The sequence below is a fragment of the Ursus americanus genome, chromosome X, assembly GCF_024610735.1.
Source record: "Ursus americanus isolate L20-20 chromosome X, mUrsAme1.1.p, whole genome shotgun sequence".
NCBI lineage: Eukaryota > Metazoa > Chordata > Mammalia > Carnivora > Ursidae > Ursus > Ursus americanus.
The window spans coordinates 29509128-29519237 of NC_142164.1; the positions used below are offsets into that span (position 1 = coordinate 29509128).

The 10110-nt window shown below is 44.6% G+C and overlaps 1 protein-coding gene across 1 annotated transcript; it reads right to left on the reverse strand.

The window, feature by feature from the left end:
- Positions 1–1431: 1431 nt before the first annotated feature.
- UBE2A (ubiquitin conjugating enzyme E2 A) lies at positions 1432–9555 on the reverse strand. The gene is made up of 6 exons (XM_045790688.2): positions 9308–9555; positions 9079–9159; positions 8641–8666; positions 3034–3123; positions 1959–2047; positions 1432–1674 (listed from the first exon to the last, which is right to left on the reverse strand). The coding sequence occupies exons 1-6, from the start codon at positions 9349–9351 to the stop codon at positions 1546–1548; spliced, it is 459 nt and encodes a 152-aa protein (XP_045646644.1). The 5' UTR covers positions 9352–9555; the 3' UTR covers positions 1432–1545.
- Between the last annotated feature and the right edge of the window lie 555 nt (positions 9556–10110).

The window sequence follows — 10110 nt, forward strand, 5'->3', positions numbered from 1 at the left end:
AGGGGTGGACTGTCAGGATCAACAAGGGCGGTCTTGGTCTCTGGGGGCACCAGTAAATAGCCAGGTGTGCTTATCACCCCCCTTCCCAAAGCCATTTCATTCGCTTGATTGACCATACTATGTGCTGAAGGAACTTTGTTTTATTTAACAGTTTTACATTCTTGTTAAAACGTTAAAAAAAGACAAAGCATTAACACTTATGACAAGAAAGGAGGTCCTCTCCAACAGTATCTACTCCTCTTTTTCCTCTCCCAGCGTGTGTATTTTTCTTTAACCATGTTTGCTTCAAGGGGGAAAGTGAGTAGATGTGAGATTCCAATAAGTTAACACTAAAAGTTCATAGTGAGCTAAAATATAATTATACCTTGACTACAAAATTTTAAGGTTATTTTTATTTACAAGTTTTGAAAAATGTACATTTTTTTTACATGGGTTACTTGTGCAAAGTTAGATTTAGAAGAGTGACAAATGCACAAAAGGTGACGATGGAACATTAGACAAAACATGTACGAGCTTGTCCCACACTGCTACTTAAAGGTACTGTCTGTCTAAAGTATAAATAGCCAAAGAAAAATCACAAACGTGACTTCAAGGTTCTTCTAACACTGAAAGGGAAGACGAAACTAAAGCATGCAGCATTAACTCAGGGTTTGAGTGGAAAATAGTTTGCCACGGATACGGTCCCTTCCTTGGGTGAATGAAAACTCTTAAGAAACGATGGGGGATTGCAGTTTATCTAGGGTGGCACTGCTCCCTTGAAAAGATTAAAGGAACTCCCACCTTCCCTAGCTTAAAAACTAATGATTGTTTCCATTCCTCTGCTCCCACACCTCTTTAAAAAGCCGAAACCCAGAAGACTTCAGTATTCTGAAACTTAGCATGGGTGAGCCCAGTGAGTATCTTGCAAGGAGAGGATGTGTCAGTTACAATTACTGCTGCGTTCCTTTGGCTGGGTCCTTTAACTTTTTCCTTGTACCAGTAGAAACTGTCTTGTAATTCACATTGGTTAGATCTTAGTATAATAGCATTTGTAGCCTCCAGTGCTCTTTCAGAATGGGTGTTTATATGGGTCTGTCCCCGTTTTCCATAGGCCATATTCCAAACGTTCACTTCTAAATCCAACACAAGTGAAGGACCAGCCAGGATGAAACACTTTAGCGATCCTTTTGTTAAAAATAACATCCTGGTCATCAAGCTATGCATAAGCACCACTTGTATAACGATTCACTTTCAAAGCTTAGTGTAAAGTACAGTGACACAATACTGCCCTAAAACTGGAGATGAGACACAACAGAAAAGGAACGAAGCATTAGTAATTTTCGCACGTAACCCAGGTACAGTACATTTGATCTCGTAGAGGGTGTTTTCTGATGTTCAAGGAGAGGGGAGAAGGGGTCGGAAAAGCTCGGCAAGGGAAGATGGAAACAGCACGACAGCTATTTTGCTTTTAATAAAGTAATGTAATGACACTGAGGAACAGGAAGGTGACAAACACATCAATATATATTTTCCTTATGACCGGCTTCTTCTTTTGCTGCACCCGGGTCAACAGTCACGCCAGCTCTGTTCTACTATCGCAGAAACACGTTTTTCATATTCCCGCTTGTTCTCCTGGTACAGCTGAGCAGCCTGGCTGTTTGCTGGACTATTGGGATTGGGTTCATCCAATAGGGACTATAGAGACAATTTGTAAAAGGTCAGTTCCTCAATGTAAAATATACATATACACATATATTCAAAACACTCAACTGAATGGTCCTCAGTAAAACAAAAGTTGCTCTCTTAGCATACTAACCTAGAGTAACATCGATCTGCTAGTAGCCAGGCAAACGCATGTTTTCTGGGAGCTTGGGTCTTAATGACCTGCCCTTTACCTTAAGTTAGGACTTTCAGAAACAATTCAAGTGCTAACAGAAACGTATCAAAGGCCATAGTTGGTCACATGAAGGAAAATTCACCTGTATGGATGTTAGAATGGAAGACACATCATAGGTTGGACTCCAGCGGTTCTGAAGTATGTCCAGACATATACTACCATCTGCATAGACTAAGAGCACAGAAGCAGGTACGTTACGTGTAATAAAACCAGTAAGATGTTTAACATCACAGTCAAGACAAACAGAGTCAAGCATACTTGGCTTGTGAGGTTTAAAAAGATTGCTAAACTGCTTCTCAGTTACCTTCCTAAGAAGAGTCCTAATCATCGCTAGCGAAATAATCAAAGACTGTCAAATATAATTGGTATAAAACTAGAAGATACTCAGGGCTCTTTCTTCTGAAAAGACTGCCCTATTAACCAGGAAATCGTACACGTCTTCCACCAGGGTCCCCAGCCATCCAGACACGTGGGGAATGTATTCCACTAAATTTGCAAACTCTGTCTCCTATCTGAAATAACAAAAGAGAGCTCGGCGTTCACAAGGTCTCATTTCGGCATGAAGATAAAAAAATGCCTGATATGCCGGAAAATACTTTATTAACCCGAATAAAAAAGCAAGCTGTTCTAGGCTTACTACTAGCCAAAAAAGCAGAATGTAAGTTAGAATCACCCGCGCTGCTTTTCCAATACACTGTAGCCTTCAGCCACACAATCTCACACTCAGGAGGTCTGGAGTGGGGCCAAGGCCTCTCTATTTTTACAGTGTCCCACGGTAATTGTGATCTGCACCTGGGGTTGAAAACTATTGTTCGAAATAGTTCCAAATTGTGAACATAGTCACAACACAAGACTACCCCAACCCGACATTAAAAGGAAACGTCGAGAGCGTCCTTATTTTTGTGCAGTAGGTGAATGCTGACGATCATCCAAACCAGGCGGCCTGCAGACTCCCGGCCGAGGCAGAGGACCTTCACCGCTTGCGGTCTAGGACTAGAGATCACGACGGCAAGGGGACCATCGCGAACGAGCTGTTTTCAGGGAACGGCAAGATGCCTGACAAATACTCAGGTACTACGGACAAATACCCAGGCAACGTGGAACACCTCCCATAATTAACAGTGTGGTTTAAAATATTGCTTTAAAGTGATACTTGCCATTTGGATGAAACATCTTAGAGACAAATCTAACCGTAGGTGGTTTATTTGGATATTCTTCAGTGAATTCTATTGTAAGCTTAAATGTTCCTGGAGTTAGAAAAGAAAGGTTTAAGAAACAGATTTATCACTTTGTTCAGCAGTACTTTCTTTTTAATGCTACATGACATTTTTTTCCCAGTACTAAACGAAATAATGCAAAGATACAGGGTAGAGAGGAAAGAAAGACCAGGTAGACACAAGGTAAGGTAAGAGCTCCAGGAACGGCTCTAAAAATTAACAGATATGATAAGAACCGCCGCTTCCGAAGGGGATTTGTTCTTTTGCTTTGCCGTCATTCCCGCCTGAACTTAAATACAGTTGTCTTAAACTCAAAAGTACTGCGTGCAGGATAACTTGAGCCACTGTCCACTTTGAAGATATCCTTAAAATGACAAGAAACTAGAGCCAAAATTTGGCACTCATGCCTCAGAAGACTGAGAGACCTCAGAGGCCTGTTTTAACCAGCCGCCACCTTAAAGTCTCCAGTGATTCTGACGTGGGCTAGAGAGAACGAGAGTACAAAGGTTCCAAAATCAATGCTAGAAATACAAATCGATAACCAAATTATCTTTAAAAATGGAAGGGAATAAGTATCAAAGTGTTCACTGGCTCCTTTTCATAGAATAGCGACTCTATAATGAAAACATAATTGAATGTAAGCCAGAAAAAACTTTATAGTCTCTCTCAAAAATCCTTAAGTATGACTCACAAGGCACTTCACTATAAAATCAACTCAATTATTCACACTAATGGAGGGAATTAATGGCAGAAATAATTTAAAAATCACATTAGATTGCATTCGTGTCTCCAGCAAATTTATCTTTCTAATGATGTTTGTTTAGGCTACTACTGAAATGAATTTACTTTCCCTGAATACGTGTCAACTCAGGTAGCAGGAGGCCCTGACGTATACTAGGTTATAGACTTATTTATAAGGAATGAACAAACTGGATCTCATTCGAGGACTGTAGGACGTTCTGATTTGGGGAGACTGTTTCCTTCAAAATATTTTTTTTTATTGGGTTTAATAAATCCAAGAAAACAATCGGGCAATTGTTTTTTCCTGACTGAAATCTCTTCAGATAAACTTAGGGAATCACTGTCCGGCCTAAGGTAATGGACGTCCCACTGCATTACTCTGGTCCATTTAATATATCTATTCTAATGCTATAGCCCACACTTGAGGTCGAGGATACTTTGTTACTGGTTCCTTCAGAGCTGGCAATCTCCTCCTTCCATCAACAGGTTTATCGCCACTTAAGCAAAAGGGACCACATTCTATTGCTGGATCGCTTACATATCAACACCAAAGTTTGTTTCCTACGGGCAAACGCGCAGGAAAGCATTTGCTAACACAGTTGCCCTTAGTACGATGAACCTATGTTCAAGTTGCAGAATAATTTAAACGGCAACATATAAAGACACAGTCCCCAAACTACTGTTACTCCCTGAACTGCGTGAAAGCCAGATCTGAAGATACTGTATAACTCAGGGCCAAGAGTGAAATATTTTGGGATGAACAAACACGCTACAGTCTATCAGAACATACTTCGCCTTATTACCACCTGGTCGTGAATCTTCCTATTTTTTGAGGAAGAAGTATTGGTTCTCCCTCTTCAGTGCCGCTGGTATTATAATACGCAGGAAAAAGTGGGGTTGAGTGTCAGAGAGTTCAAAACTTTGAGCTTCCTTATGCTTCTCAAGTATAAACACATTGGGCTCAATGCTGAAATCTGATTAAATTATAGGTAAGACATTTATCATCACGGAATTGCTCTAAAAGTGGGCGGATTTAATAGCACACAGGTACTAGTCCCGGGCACTTTAAATCAAGACCATCATTCAATATGATATCCCAAAGTGGCAAAGCAACACGTAAGACAGGCCTAAGTGGAAACGGTAGAACACAGTGGCAAGAGCACAAGCCTTGCCGTCGGACCCAGACTCCATTCCCTGCTTTGCTGCTTACTAGCTGTGAGACCTTGCGGAAGCCACTGGACTCGACTAAACCTCAAATTCCTCGTCTGTCAAATGGGGTTAGTAACAGCAGCCACCACATTACACTGTTGTGAGGGTTAAATGAGGGAAATGTGCACAGTGACACAAAGTCAGTGCTCCAGAAATACGGTAGCTACAATAATCCTGAAGTTTCACATCCCTAGACCCAACCGAAGGAGGCAAAAACCACACATCCCAACTTGACCATCCGTAAGAAATATACAATTAATGAATTTAAATACGAAATACGACTCTTTCTGATCGACAGCAAATGCTCACAGCTGAATTCAAGTTGAGTATGTAGGCTGGTGGCTCTCGAAACCCTTGACTTGAACTTTCTGCCTAGTACTCGCCCAGAAGTTCAACACTAGCTACCAGATAAGTGAATCAAGTCTTTTCGAACAGCTCCTTTACTATCTTGGGAAGTGAAACAACGTGCTTATGTCTGCTTGAATATCAATTAGGGCTTACCCCAAATCTTATTTCAAATACTTATTTAGAAGGGGAGAGTTCATACTTTTAGCCACATTGTACTACTGGAACCTTTTTAATACAACCCTCAACGCAATTTCTGAGACCCGAAACAAATGCTAAGGAAATTTAAAATCCTAGAATATTATGCAGTTGAGACCAGAGTTAATCCGCTGGATATTTAGGTTAGGCTTTAAAATAACAGAGCACTTAAGCCTCACCATTGTTGTACACCAACTGTACTGCTTTTGCTCATCCTTCTGAGGAGGCCAAAGCATTGTAAGGAAAGTACCAATCCATCCAGCCACACACGGGGACTGGGAAAATTCTATGCGTCCAGTGGCAGGGGTATGGCAATAAGGAGTGATATGGTTCGACTAGCGAGTGTGTGTTCTGCAAAAGACATTCACAAATTCAAATTTTTGAAAATACTGTGTCGGCCAAAGAAAACACCTGCGTTTTCTGCCATTTGGCCACCAGCTTGTGACCCTGGAGGAGAAAACAAAGTACGTGCAACTAAAAAAAATTTTTTTGATGACCAGAAATTGTGATTTTTAAGATAATACCCAAATACTCTTCATCATAGGATGTATTTACGTTAAGAACACCCTCAGTGGATTTTAAGTGATGAATTTTTAAAAGACTTACGACCAAATTCTTACAAAAAGCAAATACTAGTATCTTACTGTGTGTACTAACAATTTTTAGCTGCTGTGACGGGGAATACTTTATTCCACAGTCTTTGTACTAGCATTACATGCCAAGGTATTTTGATGAGGAAGCATTGCCCCCCAGTGTTCTGTCTGGTAGTGTAAGTTCTTGAGAACATTTTCCTCTCGCTTTAAGTGTGTGAAGTTAAATCAAAATACCTTCAAGAGTTCCTTAAGTCTTCATCTCTTTAACTGGGGCCTGGCTGTTTCAGAAATGTCCACCACAAATGATTTACAAGGAAACAGCAAAAGTAGTTTTGGGGTTGCTGATTTATATAACATGTTGGGAACAGCAGGATCAACGATGCCACTTGTCCCTAAATCAGTCTTTTCTAGTGAATTCCCTAAGTGTAAATAAAGGGTATTAAAAAATGGTCAAAATATATTTTTGTAGCCACAGCCCATGTTCTAGACACCCGGGGAAGCATCCATGGATAGCAGACTGCTCAAGAGAATGAATCAGAAAAGTGTACTGCCATTTAGCTGGAGTAGTTCCTTTCAGTAACGCCGGTATTGAGATACACATCGTCAGAAATAGAACCGGTGATGTCAACGGGGAAGATCCAGGTAGATAATGGATTCCTTAAGTACCTTCTCAATTCATACCACTTAAAACGAGTGAAGCACCCTTGAAATATTTAAGTAGCCAGTCCTCCAGCAAAGTGATGTACTATTAATAAAGCTGTGTCCAGCATAAAGCCATCTGAGTAAAGTCGGGAGGAAAAGAAGAAGCCAATGAAAATAGAGCCTACCAGAGCTGAAGCAAACACACAGCTAATCTGCACACAGTGCTGAGGCATCAACAACCAGCACCAGCCTAGCGGAGGAAAATGAAGTCGAGCCAGCTCTTGCTATGGATCAGTTCAAACGATTTACTGCACCAAAGTAGTATATGCCTTTAGAATCACTCGCTTGCTGTCATTTCTTTTTATGGCGGCACTGAAGAGCGGTGACATTTACCCAGGGGGTGGAGACAGGGAGGAAGGTAAAAGTATTCGGGTGACCGTCCACAGTCTCCTAGGGAAATCGGAGTATTTCAGACAAATTAGAGAGTTGGTTGCAGTCGCCCTCCTTCATCATACCCTGTGGACGGGTAGCGTCAGAAAGCAATCCGACTCGGCCATGTAAGTACCTGCTTAGTTGTCTGCAAAAGTGGTTGGGTTCCCACCTTCAAACGGAGCGCTGTGTATGTATACATATATATGTGTTTGTGTGTGTGTGTGTGTGTGTGTGTGTGTGTATCAAATGCTCAATGAGGAACGGAAGATGGTCACTGAAGAAAATAACAAAGGTCCTTTTCTTTTTTAAATACCTAAGATATTAAAGATGTCAATCGGTAGTTCAAATGCTTTGAATTGTGTTGGAAATGTATTAAGCTTTCCAAAAACGACTACGCACGCATGCACGCAATTGAATGCACATGAAACTAGATTGATGTCAATTTCCTGGTTGTGATGTTGTAGTACAGTCATTCAAGATGTTACCAAAGGGGTGGGGGAATGGGTGAAAGGTATACAAGGTCTCTCTGTGTTATTATTATTATTAATTACAACTGCACATGAATCTCTGATTATCTCAAAATAGAAAGTTTAAAAAACAACTTAAAAAGCAAGTAACGTGTTTTTAAAAGTCAAGCCTAAATCCATTAAAGATCCTGTAACTGCAACAAACATAGTACCTTTAAGAAGGCTGGACACTTGTCAAGAGAGTACATTAAGGCTCCCCTCAATTCTGAAGCTGCTTTGAGAACAGTGACCATCAAGTCTTGCTAAAAACACACTGAAAACTTACTTAAAAATAAGAAACGCTGTTATATTCAAACTGGCCATTAAAGGTACCATTAAAGACCCCCTTAGAGCAGTGAGGCTGACAGGCATTCAACACCAGATTGTAGAAACCAGATCGTCCTGCGCCAGGGACTCTCGCACCCATCCAACATCCAACACACATATTAAGCACCTGCTGAACACAGCCCCTGCCCTGGTGGCAGAATTCTGAACTAGGCGGTCTCTGGGGTCTCTGAGTCTATCAGCAAGTGGCTGGGCTGATGCTAAGTCAGTATCTTGATAGGGTGCTGAATTTAGCAGGCTCACAGCCCAACCTCAAAAATCCTCAACACCAATGCTGTCTATGATGCTCCTTCTAAAAAGTGATTGCCTTACCCGGATCTTTTTTTTTTTTTTAAAGAAGCAAGCAAGAAGGTGCAGGTCTAGTCAAGTGGACAATGGCCAGAACAACTTGCCACATACGGGAGTCCACTCAAGCCTTTGGCAGGCAGAGGCTAGGGAGAAGCGGGTTCTTAAGTAGGAGGCACTTCCAGGATGACTGGGAACCCTCTCCCCCAGATGGTCAGGCTGCTGAAAGGTGGGTAAAGAAACTCTCTTACCATCCTCAAACGGGGTCCCTTCAGGCCTGCAACACAGAGAAAAACAGTCAGTCCCCGCTTCGGGGGCTCCCTGCTCCCTTAAGAGGTTCACCCTAAGACTCGGCTATTCCCAGCTCTGCGCACTCTACCTCTGGTAAACCACCCCTTCCTGGGTCAGAAAGCCACTACCAAGAGATGTTTCGGGCTCAGCAACCCGGCGCAGGCCGCCGCGCCTAACCGCCACCACTCCCCGCTCCGCCCCCCTTAGAACCCCAAACGGTTCCCCTGGCAGCGGGAACTGAGCTAATCGAGGCACAGGCTCCGGGGAGGCGCCTAGGCCCGGCCGGACCCAAACATTCCCCCTCTCCCTCTCCGTCCTCGCCAGGGGCCGGTCCCCGACGGCAGGCTGGGCCGGCTCGAGTCCCCCACCTCCCGCCACCTCCCGGAACGCAGACTCACCCAAAAATGACCGCGTTCCAAACCATTATGTTGTTCTCGGACGGAGCCCCGCTGACTCCGGCTGGAGGGTCCTCCTGCAACCTTCAGGGAAACGGACAGGGGCTCCGCAGTCCGGCACTCGCGTCCGCTCCGGGCCGCCCCCCCCGGCCCTCCCCGCGCCCGGCCCGCCTCGGGACCCGCCCTGCGCCCCGCCTGGCAGCCCCCGGCCTCGGCGCCGCTGTCGCTTTACCTCTTGAAGTCCCGCATGAGGCGCCGCCGAGCCGGGGTGGACATATCTCTAGCGGGGTCAGGGGTGGGGCATACACCGAGGTCTCGGGTCCCGGCGGAGCCTGAGGAGGCCGAGGAGGCTGAAGGAGCCGAAGCGGCCGCGGAGGAGGCGCCCAGAGGAACGGCACTGCCCCTCCGAAGTCGAGGGTCGGTCTGGCGCCGGCTAAGCACCACCCCGGAGTAGACGGGGGCTGAACCAACCTGGAAGGAGAAGGGGGGTGTGGAACGCCGGAACGCCGGACAGGCCGTACCAAGACAGGGCGGGGGGGGTGGCAAGGAAAGTTGCTTAGGTCATTAAACCCCAGCGGGAGGCGGGGAGCGCAGGGCTCGCGCGCGAGGGAGAGGCCAGCTGCCCGGCCGAGCGGGAGCCTGTAATTCACTGGGAAGGAGCGCTGGAACGGGGTCCGTCTCCACCTGCCCAGGCTAGGACGAGCCCTGGGAAGCTTTTTTCTCTTTTCTTTCTCTATTTTTTTTTTTTTTTTTTTTTTTGGAGATCAGATCACTTATGACGGTGCGCACTGTGGCTGGGGGCGGGGGGAGAGAAGAAAGGTGGAAGTCCCTAAGTAGAAGGGAGGAGAGAGTGGGTGGAGGCAAATCTGGTTCTCAGAAAGCGGGAACTCTAGGGACCCGGGAGGCTGGGGAGGAGGGCGTGTGACGGGTTCAAATCACCGAAAATCCAAAGAATAAATCGGCCTCGGCTATAACAGGGAGCTGTGGGTCCCTCGTCTATGAGATGAACGTGCGGGATTCGGGTCGCAATGTTTA